General features: G+C 41.9%; 1 protein-coding gene across 1 annotated transcript in view; it reads left to right on the top strand.

Moving 5' to 3' along the window:
* The window catches only part of ift80 (intraflagellar transport 80 homolog (Chlamydomonas)), a 353,657-nt gene that overhangs the window by 91,206 nt on the left and 241,497 nt on the right, over nt 1–20,954 (top strand). The window contains exons 7-8 of the mRNA XM_034168293.1: nt 3,027–3,116; nt 3,201–3,338. Coding sequence (XP_034024184.1) covers nt 3,027–3,116; nt 3,201–3,338 — 228 coding nt within the window. The remainder of the gene's footprint in view (nt 1–3,026; nt 3,117–3,200; nt 3,339–20,954) is intronic.

Raw genomic sequence — 20,954 nt, 5'->3', positions numbered from 1 at the left:
ACACATCGTGTTTTGTTTTTAATACTGGTTTGGGAGTTCCTGCAACTTTTAATCTGAAAAATCCGGTTTATGACTTTCAAGTGTTTCATAGTAATTCTGATCATATTTTTAAAAATTTCACTAAAATAGCGATTCTAAATATGCTATATTAAGCACAGGGCTTGTACGACAGAAATGTAGATTTGTGGGTGGGTTACACCATCCTTGTGTAAGGAATAACTGAGCTTGTAACTCAACAAATTAAAAGAACACAAAATGAGGATGAAGTGATAAGATGTTGGTTAACTTCCACATCAGCTGTAAAAGCAACTTTCTTTTGCTTATGTAATATCCTATAGACGTGTCTGCCACCTGCTGGATAGTTAGAGGATACTGGATGGATTATGGTAAATTACGAGCAGCTGTGATTAAATTGGAATCTCCTCTGTGTGCCACCTGCTGACCACTGTGCATGTTGTGTTCTTGTCGGTGCGGTTTGTCCACCACTGCTTGCCTTAACAATAGCTTCAGCTGACTGGTTCAGCTAACAACCATGAGGAGATGCTTCATGCACTATGGACAACCTTAAACCTGACCTAATTAAACCTTACGTACCGTCCCGGGCTTTACGTTCTCAGGGTGCAGGACTACTTTGTGTCCCTAAGGTGAATAAGAAGTTGGCGGGTCACAGAGCTTTCTCTTATCGTGCCCCTGTTCTGTGGAATGATCTCCCTGCGTCAATAAAACAGTCAGATTCTGTGGAGACTTTCAAGTCCAGACTTAAGACGCACTTATTTTCCCTTTCATATGGCTAGCATACTGGTACAGTTTTGTTTTTACCATTTTTACTCTTTTAATTCATTTTATTAGTAATTGGAGTGGGCCGCGGCCTCAACTTTACCTAAATTCTGGGTCTTTTAGTGAAGTTTAGGACTAGTGGCTGGCGATCACCTTAGTATTTCTCTTTTTCTTGTTGTTTAATGCTGACAAATTATACAGTATTTCTTGTCTTTCTGATGCCTGTTTCTGTTTTTTCTCTCTGTTTAAGGTGCAGCTCCATCCAGAGATGGGAGTTGTGTTCGTGTTGCCGATCCTCCTGTCCTGTGCGCCAATTGCATTTCTTGTGTATTTGTCCGTAAATTGTTCTGTGAATTGTTCTGTAATTTATGTTTTGTAGCATGGCCCAAGCAGAGGGTCACCCCTTTGAGTCTGGTCTGCTTGAGGTTTCTTCCTCAGAGGGAGTTTTTCCTTACCACTGTTGCTCTGGGGGGTTGGTAAGGTTAGACCTTACCTGTGTGAAGCGCTTTGAGGCAACTCTGTTGTGATTTGGCGCTATATAAATGAAAATAAATTGAAATTGAAATTGACAAATATGGGATGAAATATGCAGTACCACAAAATGGCAAGGTCAAGTCTTCACTGCATCCATAACAACATGGAACCACCTTGGGTCCTGAATGGCAGCTACCCAGGCAAACAACTGACCCATCTCCACCTCTATAAAATAACCATCTATCTGCTACACCCAGATGAAACATGGGTGTTCTCTTGGGCTTCTCCACTCACTGGGGTCCTCAACACTCAGTCACAGAGAAATGTGCCATATGGCCACAATGTTTCACAATGCACGTAATACTCCTTATTTTAGTCTCTTGAAGTAACCACTCATTTGATGCAAAGTCACTCTAGGAGTACCCAAGGATCCTATGAAGAGACCTACTACCAAATACTTCCAGTTGTCACCTTAAGTCATTGGTCAGCGTCCAAATCTCACTACAATTAAGTAAGAAAGATAGCTCCAGGACCCTAAATACTTTTGTCTCCTGCAAAGATATTGGTATCTGTCCAAAATTAATAGAACATGTGGATGGGGATGATACCATAACATTTCATGTATACTGCAAAAGTGATGGTAAGCTTGATACACAGTTCAAAACTTTTGTAAGACCTGTGTTTGAGATCATCATCTTGGAATCCATGTCAAAAAGAAGACATCACTTGCTGTGCTAAATGGAGCCTCATTACGTTAACAGCTGTTAGCAAAAAATGTTCAAGCAGGGTTTATAGTGTGTAGTTTAATGATGAAGTGGTGCATGCAGCTTGATTCTTTTCCACGTGCCTTCAACCAAACTGCAGCTGAAATTTTATGTGTACTTTTAATCAAATCCTTCTCTGTTCTACTCCACCATGAAGCTCAATAACTGGTGATGCAACTGCCAAAAGGTTGCACTATACAGTTTCTCCAGTCACAGCCACGAAAGCCTATATCTCCTTAGAGTTGTCATGGGTGTCTTCTTTTGTTTCCTTCTAGCAGTTACTCATTTTTTGAGAACCTCTTACTTCAGTTATATGAAGTTGTGTCAGGAATAAAACCTGTGCCAAATAAACGTGGATCCACCTTGGCTCTACTGTGGCGAGCCCAACTAACACAAGGGAGAAGCCAAAGAGACTTACTTTTTTACTGGCCAACTCCTTAGGACCTATGTATACATATTAGTGACCCCTGCTACTGTGATGTGACAGTGATGATTGTGAAATCTAGAGATACTAGCACATTGCCTGTGGGGATCCATGGGTTCTAGATTGGGTATTTTGGTAGATTGATAGATTGGGTAAAACCTTAGAACTTAGACATACATTGTTTACGTTACTCTTAAATCACTTCTAATAAAGTGATTATTGGCAAAAACTGGTTATCATTTTCACGTTGACGTGGCAGGAGGGTTGTTCTGCAACTGCTGAAAGTAATTAATAAAGTAACTAGTAATCTAACTTAGTTACTTTTAAGATTGAGCAATCAGTGAAGTAACTAACTTACTTTTTCAAGGAGTAATCAGTAATTGGATTACTTTTTCAAAGTAACTGTGGCAACACTGATCCTTGACCCAAAATTCATAAGCATACCAAACGGCAAATGTCAGCTCTCCTGGTTTTGGCGTGATCAAAGCCATACACACACACACACAGACCAGTTGACTATTATAATATAAACAGATGCTATCTTTCTGTTATATTGGCATTAACACAGTCTCTCTGTCTCTTTGTAGTGGAAGGCTCACAAAGGCATTATTTTGAAGGTGGACTGGAATTCAGTCAATAACCTCATATTGTCAGGGGGAGAGGACTGCAAATATAAGGTCGGACTGGTTTGAATTTATTTTGGACATTTTACTATGTGTAGAATTATTTTGTATGTCTCAATAATTGTTCTCATTCAATAGATATGGGACAACTATGGCTCCTTGCTCTACTCCTCAGCATTCCATGACTATTCGGTCACATCTTTGTCTTGGGCTCCGGATGGAGAGATGTTTGCCATGGGCTCTTTCAACACCCTGCGGCTATGTGACAAGACTGGAGTAAGGAAATCCCTTGTAATTTCTTGTGAAACCCAGTTTTAAACAGCTTTCGACTATCATTGTCATACAGAAATGGACTGGCAGCAATTACCAACTTTTGCTCATTGTTTATATTTAAGAAAATGTACAATTCTGCATAAATTCTAGGCTACTAGGACTGAATTTTTTTTTATTTTGTTTTTTATGTATTTGGAGCCTGTTAAAAAACTGATCATTTAATGTGATATAATAATGTGTGGGAAGGCGATGGTGTTGTGGTTAAGCAGTGGGCGTGAGACCAGAGGATCCTCTGTTCAAACCCCTGCATGGCCGGAAAATCACTAAGGGCACTTGGGCAAGGTCCTTAATCCCAGAGTTGCTCTCTGTGTCTAATGAGTGCTTTGCTTGGCAGCACCCTGACTTTGGTGTGTGTGTGTGTGTGTGTGTGTGTGTGTGTGTGTGTGTGTGTGTGTGTGTGTGTGTGTGTGTGTGTGTGTGTGTGTGTGTGTATGTGTATGTGTGTGTGTGTGTGTGTGTGTGTGTGTGTGTGTGTGTGTGTGTGTGTGTGTGTGTGTGTGAGAATGTGTGAAAGCGAGGCATCAGTGTAAAGCACTTTGAGGGTCTGATGTAGATGGAAAAAGCGTTATATACAAGCGCTATATACATGCTGGAAGACCCAGCCATGACCCATCTTCAATGCTCTTACTGAGGGAAGGAGGTTGTTTGCAAACATCTCGCAATACATGACCCCATCCATCGTCCTTTCAATCGGGTGCAGTCGTCCTGTCCCCTTTGCAGAAAGCACCTCCAATAATGATGTTTCTACCCCATGCTTCACGGTTGAGATGGTGTTCTTTGGGTTGTTCTCATCCTCCAAACACAGCGAGTGAAGTTGATACCAAAAAGCTCTATTTTGGTCTCATTTGACCACATGACCTTTTTCCATGCCTCCTTTGGATCATCCAGATGGTCACTGGTGAACTTGATACCAGCCTGGACATGTACTGGCATGAGCAGGTGGACCTTGCGTGCCCTGCAGGATTTTAAACCATGACGGCATAGTGCAGCTGTGTCCAACCCTGTTCCTGGAGGGCCCCTACCCTGCATGTTTTCTAACTCTCCCTGTTCCATGTCCAGGCAATTAACTCTGTCAGGTGTGCTCAGCCAATCAAGAGCCAGAAGACACCACTTTTAAAGCTCAGGTGTGACTTGAGTAGGTAAACATGGAAAACATGCAGGGCAGGAGCTTTCCAGGACCAGGGTTAGGCACAGCTGGCGTAGTGTGTTACAAATGTAATCTTTGTCCCGGCTCTCTTCAGGTCATTGACCAGGTCCTCCATGTAGTTCTGGGCTTTCTTAGAATCATTGTTACCCGATGAGGCGAGATCTCGCATGTAGCCCCAGACCGAGGAAGATTGACAGTCATCTTATGTTTCTTACATTTTCTAATAATTACACCAACAGTTGTTGCTTTCTCACCAAGCTGCTTGCCTGTTGTCCTGTAGTCCATCCCAGCCTTGTGTAGGTCTACAGTTTTGTCCCTGGTGTCCTTAGACAGCTCCTTAGTCTTGGCCATGGTGTTTAGGTTGGAGTGTGATTGATTGAGTGTGTGGACAGGTGTCTTTTCTATGGGTAATGAGTTCAAACAGGTGCAATTAATACAAGTAAAGAGTGCAGAATAGGACGGCTTCTTAAAGAAAAACTAACAGGTCTGTGAGAGCCAGAATTCTTGCTGGTTGGTAGATGATCAGATACTTATTTCATGCAATAAAATGCAAATTATTTAAAAATCATACAATGTGATTTTCTTAGGGCTGCCACAAATGATTATTTTGATAATCGACGAGTCACAGCTTATTTTTGTGATTAGTCGACTAATCGGATCATACGTAAATTGCATCTTATTACACCAGCATGCAGCTGCTCTTATATCACTGTCATTAGTTTGAAGCTTGAAGTGTTTAAGGTATGTGCTTACTAAGACAAGACAATTAAGATGATAGTTCATTCAACTTTTATTTGGTAACAAAGTCATTCATTGAAGAGGAACATATTTTTTGAGCACTGTAATGTAGCGTTAAAAACATTAGCGTTATCACATTACCTATTCAAACATGACATCGCTGTTACAATGTTACAGCAAACACATATGTGCTAAAGACCCCCTCCGTGCACTTGCACACACTCTGCCGTGCATGAGAGTAAACTTGCCTCAAAGTCCTTGTAAACCGATGTAAACTGTGTGCATCAACCAGTGTAAACTGTGCTCAGCTTTGTGCAAGTGCGCAAAGAAAATTTTGAAATGTTCAAAATCTCCATCACGCATAAATGACGTGAACTTCAAGTGAACATTACGCAAACATTTCAAAAACACAGTGTGTGCGTGCAAGTGATTGCGTCAGCGCACCGCATCAGAGTGCAGCTCGTCTGAACGATTATAACGAGATGTTAAATCTATCATAAACATACTTTTACAGCTGCATCAAGAAGGGATGACCATGCAACTGTTTTACCAAGTCATTACAATATAAACATGACAGATACTTAATTACCTTTTTCGACAGCTCCAAATACATTTTCCACCTCATTAAGAGTGCGCGAGAAAAGGAGCAGCTGGAGTGCTCCTCTGTGATTCCGGAAGCGATTAGAACCGTTTTCAACAGCCAACTTGGACAGAAAATGATTAATCCACTACAAAATAATTATTTTATATATGCAGTGCATGGCAGCCAGTGGGACAAAACACGGCATCCTGCTGGGAACACAGTGGTTGGGATCGTCACGACGATGTATGTGCAAGTACGTGGATCAATGTTGTGCATTTGTCAGGACACCTTAAGGCTAATGATATCGTCATTGTTAATGTTAATGTTTACAGCTAAATAAGTAGCGCACTATGGACATTAATGTTAGTGGCTAACTAGCCAATTAGCTTACAGAGACAACTGTCTCACTTCTTCAGTATCAGCCACAGCGTGCTTCCTTCTCAGATGCTCCTGCATCATTGTTGTACTGCTGTGGAAGGCAAGTTCTGTCTTGCAGATTTTGCATTGCATGTTTTTCTGCTTAATTTGGTTAAAATGCTCCCAAACGTTTGAGCTTCATTGCGGCTAGTCATGATATTTTTTGGGTATAATTTTCCAGTAACATCACGGCTGACCCAGATTACCACTACCGCACATGTGCGTCAAGGACAGAAAAGCAGCGGAAGATACAGCCGCAGCTTTGAAAGAAAAACAAAGCTTAAAAAAAACAATGATGTCTATTATTAAATTAGTTGCCGACGATTTTGATAGTCGATTGTTGGGAAAGTGTAATGACACGGACCCACAACAGGGGGCGTAAATGAACGGACAATGAAAATGCCAAAATATAACAATTTAATGTTGTGAAATGTGCACAACGGAATACAGATGCTGCTTTTAGGTAACAGTCAATTAAATAACAGGTGATGTGTGGGCAGGCTCGAGGATAGGAGACGCCTGTCCAGAGAAGAGCCGGGCCCTACAAGATTTCCACTGCCAACTGAGACCTGCAACACACCGGAGCCGCCAAGTCCTGAGTCCCCAGGTGGCCACTGCCTCCAGCTGTCAGATCTGGTACCGCTGGCAGGAAGAACAAACAGGTTATGTGGGTGTGCGAACACCCAGCAACACTCAGCAAACTCACAGTTCCTTCCCGAGGGAAAAGTCCTACACTCCCAGGTAGCAGGAAAACAGAGTACGTGCAGTGCCTACTGTAATACTTAAGAAATTTAGGAGTGGAAACGCCAGCTCCTCCAAATGTCCACTAACCAGCTCCAAGCTGCAAGTATACAGAAGGTTTACGACTGCAAAACGTTCAGAAGCAATTATGTGCGTACGGCACAGAAAAGGCTGAGAGGTTACCTGTCGGGTAAGCTGATTTCTCGGCAGGGAGGTTGAGTCACTGCCCGGCTTTTATGGGATGAGGTGTGATGATGGGTGATGACTGACAGCTGTCAGCACTGGTGCTCCTGGTGCTCCTGTGAGGCGACTGCGCCCTCTGGTGCCTGAAGCCCGCCATCAGGCAGGGCGCCCTCTGGTGTTGGGCCAGAAGTACCTCCTCTACAGCGGCCCACACAACAGTCGATGTAATAATGACTAGTCGACTAATCGTGGCAGCCCTACTGTAAATGCAGTCCATTTACCATATGGTAGCATGTAGTGATCAGAATTCAAATGATCATACAATAGAACGCCCATGTTTTGAAAAATAAAAAGCCTTTCTGCTAATGCTTTTTAATTTTCAAATTTGCTTTTTCATTTGAATTATGATCACCAAACCATTATGTGAAACTTTGGAGTGGGAAATATCAATAATTCTTGAAGCTTCTGCGAAAGATCTTCACCATCCGGGATTTTTGGATGACAACTGCTGAAGCACTATAACCTGACTTTTATCTGTTCTTGTTTTGCATGTTTTAAAATTCATTGTTGTACTATGTTTTTTGATCTTTTTTATTGATAGAATGCCCTAAGCATTGGGTCACCCTCTTTCATCTGGTCTGCTTGAGGTTTCTTCTTCAAAAAACATTCAGGGGAGTTTTCCCTTACTACTGTTGCCTATGTGCTTGCTAAGGGGGGTTGGTGAGGTTTGACCATACCCATGTGAAGCACCCTGGGGTGACCTATGTTGTGATGTGGCACTATATAAATAAACTGAATAGAAAAATGTTTAATGAAAAAAGAAAGTTTAGACTTACACTCTGTTGCATGGTTGCAATTGTCTATGCTGCACAGCTGCTCCACTAAATTAAAGTTCCTGTGTACATTTTGAATACAGGAGAAAATGCTGTCTGTCCAATATTAATGTTTTTTTTGTAACCTTTTAAATATTTTTAAAGAAAATGCACAAGATAAAATGAAGTGAAATCTAAAATAACAAAATATGAAATTTGCATCATACGAGGGCTGTCAATAAAGTATAGGTCCTTTTTATTTTTTTCAAAAACTATATGGATTTCATTCATATGTTTTTACGTCAGACATGCTTGAACCCTCGTGCGCATGCGTGAGTTTTTCCACGCCTGTCGGTGACGTCATTCGCCTGTGAGCACTCCTTGTGGGAGGAGTCGTCCAGCCCCTCGTCGGAATTCCTTTGTCTGAGAAGTTGCTGAGAGACTGGCGCTTTGTTTGATCAAAAATTTTTCTAAACCTGTGAGACACATCGAAGTGGACATGGTTCAAAAAATTAATCTGGTTTTCAGTGAAAATTTTAACGGCTGATGAGAGATTTTGAGGTGATACTGTCGCTTTAAGGACTTCCCACGGTGCGAGACGTCGCGCAGCGCTCTCAGGCGCCGTCGTCAGCCTGTTTCAAGCTGAAAACCTCCACATTTCAGGCTCTATTGACCCAGGACGTGAGAGAACAGAGAAGTTTCAGAAGAAGTCGGTTTCAGCATTTTATCCGGATATTCCATTGTTAAAGGAGATTTTTTTAATGAAAGACGTGCGGACGGGTCTGCGCGTCGGGACACAGCCGGCGCGGTGCTGCAGCACAGGAAAAACACCTCCGTGTTGATAACCATTTGTAAAATCCAGGCGGCTTTTGATGGCTTTCAGTGGAGTGAGTATATGAGAAATTGTTTAACAGCTGGACATGTTCCAACTTGTCCTTAAGTCTTCCAACAGAGGTGTTTTTCCTTTGGCGGAGCGTCACAGTGGCTGCGAGCCGACGCTGCAATCCGTCCGCACGTCTTTCATTAAAAAAAATCTCCTTTAACAGTGGAATATCCGGATAAAATGCTGAAACCGACTTCTGAAACTTCTCTGTTCTCTCACGACGTCCTGGATCAATAGAGCCTGAAATGTGGAGGTTTTCAGCTTGAAAAGCCATGACAGATGCAAGTAGATTTTGAAAATTCAAGAAATATTTATGTTAAAAAAAATTTAATTACAGATGTCCCACAGTTACTATGATGGGAACAATCCTGAAGTCATCCCTGTTTGAGTAGTCAACAGATGTTTTGACAGATGCTGACAAAACAAAGACAAAATTGTAATGTAGCACCATATAATACTGCTAACTTAGCGAGCGTCCTAGTGATTGGATTCTACCAGTGAAGTCTACCAGATGCTTACCTGAATTTAATGAATGATTTCAAGGTCTTTTTCATTCACTCTTTAAGTGGCTGATAAAAGTAAAACAACAAAATGCGGAAACCAGTGACTTCTGTGCTTTTGTTGGTGATGAAAGGTTCACAGATGAGGCTGTGATTTTTGCAGAATTAGTGAATACCCTGATTGTTGCACTTGAGGAGCTGAGTGAGGAATCTGAGTTTCTGGGTTGTGATTGTCCTGGATCAAGACTAAGCTTCAGGTTTTTAACGAGTTACTGTACTCAGCCATTGTAGGTGTATCTATTTGCAGTGCAAGTGTTGAACTTGTAGAGAGATTCGGTTATCTCAGCAGTGGCAATCATGTCTCTGGGTCCTTGGTCTTTGAAATTGGAAGACACCAGAGAAGAGGTTATAGAGTCATGAGGGTCCTGGAGAAAGGTGTTAAGGTGTTTGGCAATTCTCATATCTTAAAAAAGGTCCATGTCTTAAGGACTTTGTTGCTTCCTGTCTTAGTGTGTGGTTGTGAGACTTGGATGCTAACCAGTAACCTGAGGTGACCACTGGATGTCTTTGGTACGAGGACTTTTTGGAAGATCCTTGGGTAATGCTGGAATGATTTTGTGACAAATGAGCCGTTACGGAGGGAGACACAGATGAGGAGTATCACTTGCATTGTGAGGGAAGTCAGCTTCGACAATTTGACCATATGGCGCATTTCTCCATCCATGATCCAGCGTATAGGTACTCAAATGTTGAAGACTAGTGTACACAGTGGCTCTAGAAGACCAAGGAAAGACCCACGCTACACCTGACTACAGCAGACAGATTATTTGGTTGCGGTGAAGAGCGGTACTAGCGTATACTTGATAAAAATGTAACCGAATGCATAAAGGTTACAGAATAATGTGACCAGACCTGCAAGAAATGCTTACTGCAGATTTCAGTGTCTGCTATCACATCTTAACTTGCAATGATTACATTGCCAAGCAAAATATTTCCATGTATGGGTGACCACTGTTTCCTTGCAAAAGTGAAGAAAATATCTTCTCATCTTTTATTTTGATTAATTGAAATGTAATAAATGGCGTGTGAAATTGTAGGTGTGACCAAAATCCAGAATTCTAAAGCACATAAGAGAAAATGTGTTTTTCATGAAACCATGGCATGACAGCTTTCCACAGCTGTTCGTGAAGTCCGAAATGCCTGGATGATCCCCATCCTCAGTAATTCTTGTGACAGCTCACATACTGAGATGGGTGTGAAGTTGTGATGCAGGTAGAATGATATAATTTATAACATTATAAATGAGGATGATGAGTTGTTTGGCAAGTTCATCATTGTTGTTACCAATATTTCCTTGTTGGTGTCTCATGCTCGTTGGCAGAAGTATTATCCCTGGACCTTCAAAATGCTTGTGCCAAAACTACAGAGCCCACTGCTCAACTAAACAGTCTATACAAAAGGTCAACACACCTGTCATGTTGTTGGTTCTTTTTGAGTTTACATACAGTCTGTTGAATGGAATACATTATTGGTTTCACATGGCTTATTTTTGTCAGCATGCGTCAGCTCAAAGTTCTCAAACTGCTGCCACTGTACTTTAGGAGTAACATCCTTATGTTTTTAATTAAAAATACTTTCTTAGACGGCACGACCTAAGCTCTTGCAAACAGTGTAGTACTGTTTAGTTGCTCAGGTTGTGAATGGACCCATACACTGCACACATGATGAATGACATGATGCTGCAAGAAATAAATGGCACTGAGACTCAGAATCACAACTGACAAATGTCTCAGCCCTGATGTTAATCACATAGTGGGGGTCAAGTCTGCTTCGCTGATGGCTGAACTGGGTGTTTCCCACACCAGCAGTATGTGTGAAAATGGCTGCAAGTAAGTGTTTAACTTTAGAAACTCTCAGAACTGTTAAAAATGGAACCTACTTTCAGTGGTCAACATCTATTCCTGAAACTTGCAGAAGCTATGCCGCTAATGTACAATATAATTTAGGGGTCCATGTAGTTTCCACATAGTATGAGCTTCTGCTTGATGTATTTTACTGATTTATGCTCACATACTTAACAGTTGTGCCTTGTCATGGGTCAAGAAACCTACATATCATATATGGTGAACTTTTCCAGTGCAGTGTGGCTTATTGTGTAGTTGGCTGCAGATCTTATACTTTTTACCCGAGGCCAACATATGGCCATCGGTTATTGCGAAGACCTGGTGTCCGTCCGTCCGTCTGTCTCTTACTGCCATAGTCTTCAAATTCACAGGGAACATTCTTGGGACACAGACCTTGGACAAGTTCAAGGTTTGGCTAACCTTGACATAGGTTAAAAAGTCGCATTCTGTTTCAATCTGTTCCGTTTTGTTTTTGAGTGGCGGGCGTGACAGCTAATCAGAGTAGAGCTGTACAGTGACGTGAGTGGCTGATCTCTCCAAAACCGCTTCGTTTTGTGTATTTACACTCAACAAAAATATAAACGCAACACTTTTGGTTTTGCTCCCATTTTGTATGAGATGAACTCAAAGATCTAAAACTTTTTCCACATACACAATATCACCATTTCCCTCAAATATTGTTCACAAACCAGTCTAAATCTGTGATAGTGAACACTTCTCCTTTGCTGAGATAATCCATCCCACCTCACAGGTGTGCCATATCAAGATGCTGATTAGACACCATGATTAGTGCACAGGTGTGCCTTAGACTGTCCACAATAAAAGGCCACTCTGAAAGGTGCAGTTTTATCACACAGCACAATGCCACAGATGTCGCAAGATTTGAGGGAGCGTGCAGTTGGCATGCTGACAGCAGGAATGTCAACCAGAGCTGTTGCTCGTGTATTGAATGTTCATGTCTCTACCATAAGCCGTCTCCAAAGGCGTTTCAGAGAATTTGGCAGTACATCCAACCAGCCTCACAACCGCAGACCACGTGTAACCACACCAGCCCAGGACCTCCACATCCAGCATGTTCACCTCCAAGATCATCTGAGACCAGCCACTCGGGACAGCTGCTGAAACAATCGGTTTGCATAACCAAAGAATTTCTGCACAAACTGTCAGAAACCGTCTCAGGGAAGCTCATCTGCATGCTCGTTGTCCTCATCGGGGTCTCGACCTGACTCCAGTTGGTCGTCGTAACCGACTTGAGTGGGCAAATGCTCACATTCGCTGGCGTTTGGCACGTTGGAGAGGTGTTCTCTTCACGGATGATGCGAAGGAAATGTGTTGCACTGCATGGGGCAAATGGTGGTCACACCAGATACTGACTGGTATCCCCCCCCAATAGAAGAAAACTGCACCTTTCAGAGTGGCCTTTTATTGTGGGCAGTCTAAGGCACACCTGTGCACTAATCATGGTGTCTAATCAGCATCTTGGTATGGCACACCTGTGAGGTGGGATGGATTATCTCAGCAAAGGAGAACTGCTCACTATCACAGATTTCGACTGATTTGTGAACAATATTTGAGGGAAATGGTGATATTGTGTATGTGGAAAAAGTTTTAGATCTGTGAGTTCATCTCGTACAAAATGGGAGCAAAACCAAAAGTGTTGCGTTTATATTTTTGTTGAGTATATATGCATGTTTGTCATATATTATGTAAAAGCTAGCAAGAAGTAAACACTTCTAAAACCGAAAATGCAGTTTTTGGAACCTAATAACACCTCTGAACTTATTTTGTGGATGTTAGCATGGTGACGTCACAGGCTGGTAGCTAATTTCCTGTGGAGTTAAAGTTGCCTCATTAATACCAGCAAATGCACAGAGGGTGCTCTACAAATATTCCTTGATTTGCATAACTCTTTTGTCAAAAGCTCATTTAAACACAAACAAATCCTCCTGCAGATTAATAGAGGGGCTTTATTGAACATGTACAAATTGTATGTAAGACAACAAGATCTTAATAATTAATCAAACAACTGCAAATTATAAAGAACACAAGGCTCCTACCGCTGAGGGTATTTTATCATTGCGTTACATTGATACATTTCGAATCTCTGTCAACCCCGGTAGGTCACATGCCACGTTTTCCATTAACTAGTGCTGATGATAACTTGAGTTATAATGGGAAGGGAAATTACGGAGTGATGAATGGGAATTTGTCATTTTAGTGCTAAAATATATAACTTCAATCTATTTTGCACATGTCAAACTTTTATGTAGTACAAAATCTAAGCACAAACTAGGATGCAGGGTGCAAAAGGTTTGGATTCAGTCAACTAATTATTCATGGAAGTGTTGTGGGCAAAACGAGTCACATAGTCATTTGTCGTCACATGTTCACATCTCTGGGTCCTTGGCCTTAGAGATCGCGGAGAGCCTGGGAAAACCTTATGTATCATGTGGTCGCTGGATAGATGTGTTTGAGAAAGAGGGACTCATCGACAGACAGGCGTACTACAGACTGTACCCTGGAGACGCCACTCCATGCATCTATTGGCTGCCCGAAATCCACAAACAGGATGTGCCACTCAGGCCTATTGTATGTAGCACAGATTCCATCACTTACAATTTGGCCAAGCACCTGAAGTGGATTTTGGCTCCTCTAGTGGATAACTCAGACCACCATGTGGAGAACACACAAGATTTTGTGAACAAGATCAAGGACCATCAGCTGGAGGCAGATGAAACTATGGTGTCATTCGATGTGACATCGTTGTTCACCTGCATCCCCACTGCTGAGGCCGTCACAGCTGTGAGGAAGAGGCTGCTGGAGGATGCGTCTCTATTTGAAAGGACCAAACGTATACCAGACCACATCTGGCAACTCTTGGAGATCTGTCTTAACACCACATATTTCCTGTTTAGGGGTAATTACTACAGGCAGATCCATGATTGTGTGATGAGGTCTCCGGTATCCCCCATTGTGGCCAATCTGTACATGTAACTAGTGGAGAAGAGAGCCTTGGCATTGTTCACAGGCATCTCTCCCAGTCACTGGTTCAGATATGTCGATGACACATGGGTTAAAATCAAGCAACAGGAAGTGGAGGCCTTTACAGAGCACATCAAGTCCACATTGGTGGACTCCAATATCAAGTTCGTGAAGATGCCAGACAACAACCATTTAGCCTTCTTGGACTGTGATGTTAAGATTGGAGAGAACAGGCAGCTCCAGACAGGGGTTTACAGAAAACCCACTCACACTGATCAATATCTGCTCTTTGGCTCAAACCACCCCCTTGAACACAAGCTCTGGGTGATCAGGACTCTTCAACACAGAGCCCTACAGGTGCCCACAACTACAGAGGGAAGGGCTAAAGAACAACAACATGTACGGAAAGCCCTCACAGTATGTGGGTACCCACAATGGTCCCTGGACAAAGTGCAGAAGTCCCAAAGAACAAAGAGACCAGACAGACAGGAGACGGAGCCAAGAAGAAGAGGAGTGTCTCTCCCTTATTTAGCAGGAGTAGGGGAAAAACTACAGAGGACAGGATCCCTAGTTACAAACAGAGCAATGTAGTGTATTGTATCAGATGTCAGGAAAACTGTAACGAACACTACATAGGTGAGACTAAACAGCCGTTGCACAAAAGACTATGCCAGCACCGCAGAGAGGGCGCCGGTGGACCTCAGTCTGCAGTTCATCTCCACCTTAAAGACACTAACCACACATCTGAGGACAAGGAAGTTAAAATCTTAGCCAGAGAAAAGAAATGGTTTAAGAGGGGAGTGAAGGAAGCTTTGTATGTGACACAGTTGAAACCCAGCCTTAACTGGGGAGGGGGTCTGAGACACGCTTTGTCCCCAGTTTACAATGGGGTACTCAGGTCAAAGCAGTTTCAGTCTTTTGTTCATGGTAATGAGTCATTCATGTCGTCAGGAGAGGCGTCAGTCCCATCATTATGAGGGACAGCTGTCCTGTCATTAAGAGGGTGCTAACTAGAGAACAATAGGTGATAATTAGAGCAGTTGTTTAGTCACTAGCCAATAGCAGTCTGCCTCTCGGTAGGATGGGTCTGGTTAGGTTTAAAACTCCAGCTTTTGCTGGCTTCTGTTATTCTTCTCTATAAGAGTCAAGACAGAAGTCAGACTACCAGAGCAAGAATTTTATCTGAGGAAGCTTCTGCGATTAGAAATGAAACATCCTCGGGTCAAGCAACCCAGTCCAGTCGAAGATTCAAGCTTCTCTACTATAATACTGATGGAATGATTTTGTGTCAAATCAGTGATTACTTACAGAGACTTGGATGAGTTGTGTTACTTTCATTGTGAGGGAACATCAGCTTTGTCAATTTGCCCATGTGACCCATTTCTCTGTGCATGAAACAGCACGTATATATTTGCCTTTGTGTTGGTGACTCCAGGGGTTGGAGATAGCCAAAATTGATACTCACACTTCATCTGGCTGTGACACATAAGTAGTTACTTTCGAGAGGTGGGGATGTACTGATTGTCTGCCTGAGTGGTTACCATCCAAGTCTCAAGGTGATTCTGTGGTGTTGTGGTTGCGGTGACATGTGAACCCAGCACATACTCCCAGCCTTCACTTGACTGTCGCCAGGTGCTGGTCACTTAAAAGTGGGAGATTTTCAGACGTGCACAAATTTGCACACACAAAGTGCACAAGTGGATGAAACAGTCATACGAGACATGGGACACTCCCATCAAAGTGCCACAAAACTCTGAAGGCTACAGTATATCACCTGTAATGACTGCTATGAGAGTTGGATTACTTTTTGTTTCATCCACTGCTATATGTGAACATTCATTATTAGTGTTTTGGAATGGCTTTGTTGACTACTGTCAGCCGATGCATCATGCATCTAAAAGGCACATCTTCTTCTGCTAGTCTTTGAGAGAAACCTTACGTACAGTCCACAGTGAATCACGGTTGAAGTCATACAGCCCAGAGGAAATGGAATGAGAGACATCAGAGGGCTGATGCATACCCCACTGTCTATATCCCACAGTATGAATGTATAATTAGTGTAAATATACATTTGTCTGTAATGGTGTTTTTGACTGTGTGTCTTCATCATATGACTTCTGTTTAACTTCATTGTGATGTCATTCATACCAATCAATCACAGATATTTTGCTGATTAATATATGCTTTAGATCATCCATCTAGGATTCTTGGTTGTTGAAATTTGAGTTTTTTGTTGAGTTTTCTTTCAGACTATGTTTTCCTTAATGTTGACCTTTAACCAAACGACTCAAAAATCTAATCATCTCTAGATACCTTTCCACGTAATATTCCTGCCAGGTTTGTTGTCCATAGACACACACATCCAGAGGTGGGAGTGAGCGTCTTCTTCTGCAAGTCTCCCGTCCTGTACACCAGCATGGACTCCCAAAAATTTCCTGTATATTTGTATTGTCAACTGTGTTGGTAGCATGGCCCAAGCAAAGGGTCACCCCTTTGAGTCTGGTCTGCTTGAGGTTTCTTCCTCACATCATCAGAGGGAGTTTTTCCTTACCACTGTGTGCTTGCTCTAGGGGTTGATAAGGTTAGACCTTACTTGTGTGAAACACCTTGAGGCAGCTTTGTTGCGATTTGGCACTATATAAATGAAATTAAATAAAATGAAAATGAAAACACATGCTTGTGAAACAATAGACTGTTTTCACGTGATGTCACAGCCCGGACGTTGGCCATGCTGGAGATATTGATTTTTTTTTCTGCTCCACTAACCCTTTGGTTTACCAACTTATATTCTGCACGTTCTAATGCTATCATGGTGAATTATTGTCACCTCGCCGGCTGCCACAATTAGTCAGACAGAGAGACGGACCAGCATTACTATAGAATGCCGAAGGTGATAAAGAATCAGGGCAAAGTTTGTGAAAAACTGCAAAAATGTGTGTAAAAGGTGATTTTTGCACAATATGACCTCTTTAATAATTACAGTTGTATGCAAAAGTTTGGGCACCCCTGATAATTTTCCTTTATAAATTATTTGTTGTCTGGATCAGAAATTTCAGTTAAATATATCATATTGTAGACGAACACACTGATATTTGAGAAGGGAAGTGAAGTTTCTAGTATTTACAGAAAGTGTGCAATAATTATTTAAAATTAGGCAGGTGGATAAATATGGGCATCCTTATCATTTTATTGATTTGAATACATTTAGCACTAATTATTGGAACACAAAATTGGTTTGGTAAGCTCATTGACTCTTGACCTCCTTACACAAGTGAATCCAGTCATGAGAAATGGTATTTAAGGTGGCCATTTGCAATTGTTTTCCCTCTTTGCATTTCTTCTAATGAGTGGCAACATGGGAGCCTCTAACCAAAATCTGTGGTGTGATTTAAGTGGGCTGTCCATGCTCAGAAACCAACAAACCTGAAATGTTGTGTAAAGAAGAATAGTCCAAAATACCTTCAACCAGAATCCAGACTGTCATTGGAAGCTATAGGAAGCATTTAGAGGCTGTTATTTCTGCAAAAGGAGGATCTACAAAATATTGATGTATTTTTTCTGTTGTAAATCCTATAAACTTCATTTCACTCCTCAAATATCAGTCCATTTCTGCCATTTCTGTTCGAAGTCCTCTTCTCTGATTCTCAAGTGAAAAGTTTATTTTTCCATGATATATATTTCTTCAACAATGTCCAGCCATTGTCTTGACGTTGAAGGGTCGCTTTTCAGCCAGTTCCTTGTCAAGGCCTTTTTAGTAGCAATTGACAATATTTTGAAAAGGTAGGTATCTCCCTTTTTAAATATTTTACCAGGTATAAGTCCCAGATATACAATCCGTGGATCTCTGGGTATTTTTTTGATTTAAAATTCCCTCCTTCATTTGAATGACATTGTTCCAAAATGTTTGTATCTTGCACATGACCAAAAGATGTGTGAGTGATTGGCATTCTCATGTCCACATCCTCTTCAGCATTTCTGCTGTTGTTGTAATTGTTTGGTCTTTATGTGTGGGGTAATGAAAACGCGTACAAGATTTTTGCATCCAAATTCTTGCCATCTTCTCGAACTAGTTGTAGATTGTTGTATGTTGCACATAGAAAACCAGTCACTCCCCGACAGTATTACATTGAGTTCACGTTCCCATTTTGATTTGAAATATAAAGAATTTTTGCCATTACCATTTTGGAGACAGCTATACACTTTCGATACAATCTTTGAGGGAATTCTTTTATATGTATCTGTCAAGCATAAAATCATGTCATGTAATCTCCGCTGGTAAGTGCTTATGCACTTCTTTTTCGTAAAAGTGTCATAGTTGTAGGTGCCAGTACAGATCTCTGTTTTCAAGTTTAAACTCTTGTTTGAGTTTATCAAAGGTCTTGAAGACTTTCCCTTCAACAAGTGTACATATTGCTGTTATTCCCCTCTTTGTCCATTCAGTCAACATGTCATCTAACATATTAGGGCCAAAATTAGGTGTCAGAGAGGGCCATATTAGTAATTTACTATCTCCTTCCATTTTATTTTACTATCTCAAACCAAGTTTTCAAAGTATCTCTTAAAATAGTATTATCTTCCTTATGGTCTGTATATTCTTTCCCCACTGATTTAGCAGTAGGTGGCCCCTTACCTAAATTGAATTCAGTATGTTTCCACTTTGCTTAATATGCAGGTGAACACAAATATTCTATGTATCATAGCTGAACCACACAATAATATTGTTTAAAATTAGGTAAGGTGAGAAATACCCGTCCTTTGTCTTACTGAAGTGTTCTGAATTTTATCCTTGGTTTAGCAATTGCCCAAATAATTCTAGATATTAATTTGTTCCATGTGGAGAATTGAGATTCTGGGACCCTAACAGGGAGTGAGAGGAAGTCATATAATAACCTAGGCGGTATATTCATTTTTATCACCTCTATCCTCAAGCTAAACCCCAAAATTAAATCCCCCGTCACACATAGCAAGAATGTGCAGGAACCAGCCCGAAACGGCAAATATTGCCAGAATCAGAAGCAGTTGGGAGGGAAAGAGGCGTGGTCAGCAGTGTCAGAATGCATCCAGATTACCTCGTCCACAGCTGCACGATCGTATCCAAAGCGTATTTAGACAACAGGTAGATGACACAGACTGCCGTCAGATGGCCATAAAAGGTGCTGAAGACTGCCCGATGTCCAAACGTATGGATGGCAAACACGGGACCTGAGTGGGAGGGAGTGCTGTGTTCCCCCCCTTGCACAGGACCTGCTGTGTGCGCTGTGCCCTCACGTGCACGTGAGCCCCATACACACGGCACACAACGCAGTGATGAAATGATCACTCAGCTGTGTCTGTGTTCATAATGGTTGCATGAGCCACTAAATGTGCGCATGGGGCACACGCGTACGTGCCACTGGACACCTTTGCTGAAAGTTGGCAGCAGTGTCACACCATGTGTCAGACGCAGCCTTCCCAGTGAACTTAAATTTCTTTTTCCTTTTTTGCTCACTTCAGCGTCACAATGAAACTCTATACACCGTGATGTTGGTTGGATTCTCACATGAAATGTATTTTTGCCATGGTTATTTGCGACACACAGCAGCCCGGTTAGAGGCTTTTCACCATAGGCTGTGGTTTGGATCGTGTGCGCTCTGTGCTGGAGGTGAGTTTCATATTTAGTGAAGTTGTCATGGACTGGTGAAATAGTTCCATGTCACACAGAGTTTAAATGGTGAACAAGTAATAATATGTATATTACAGCGGTGAGATCCACTCAGCTCTGACGCGTGCGATGACGTGTTACTGTGCATGAGACCAGGGAGAGGCTCAGCGGCACAGGGTACTTTCGATTTGATAGTGCACTGTTCACACCCACTGCACATGATGAATATGTGCAACATACATGTTACAGGAATGAAAAATGTCCGCTTTTTGGCGGAGCAGCATGAAACATTAATGTGGAAATACAACAAAGATAATCTGTGCGCTGTGGATGTTACTTTTCCATTTGTCCTACACAATCCATGACATTTTTTCTCTGACCCAGCCACAAACAAACTGGTTATTGGCATCCAAGCTTTGGTAGTTTTTCAAATCCTCTGACGGGGCTAGGTGAAAATAATAAATAATTCATGATGCCCATGTATGTAATACTCAGCAGTGAAGTCTCATTCTCCAGTGACACTGATGATGGCATTTCATACGATCTTCACCACCAATTAATTTCATCTTCCTCTCGCAGCGCGATTGTGCTTCACTACTGGGTCTATCTTTACATCTCATGGCTGTCTCACAATGTTTTGCGACATTTTCATGAATATTTGCCATCGTAGAGTGTAGAACGTGCGATTCCGCTATCTATTGTTCACTCTCCAGTACCTACGAGATGGCCAAAATGGCTGGGCGTACCCATAATTTTGACATCACAGGGCTGTACAGTGCGAGCGTTTTGCTCGCATATTGCGCCTAAAATTTGATTGTGCGAGGAAAAAAAATAAAATGGGCGCACGTGTGCGAGAATGTATTTCAACCCTTTCATTCGCATTTTGCGCCTAAAATAACAGAGATATAACGCGGTTCACCTTTCGCAACCTCGCTGTTTCGCGGATTTTTTTTAGTCCAATTTTGCATGCTTTTTTTTTTACAGTGCATTGTGTTCCGCGGCCTCATCAAGCACCCGGTCGCGACACC

This window comes from Thalassophryne amazonica, chromosome 4 (genome assembly GCF_902500255.1).
Source record: "Thalassophryne amazonica chromosome 4, fThaAma1.1, whole genome shotgun sequence".
Taxonomy (NCBI): domain Eukaryota; kingdom Metazoa; phylum Chordata; class Actinopteri; order Batrachoidiformes; family Batrachoididae; genus Thalassophryne; species Thalassophryne amazonica.
Note: the sequence above shows the minus strand (reverse complement) of the source record. Positions and strands in the feature narration are given on the sequence as shown.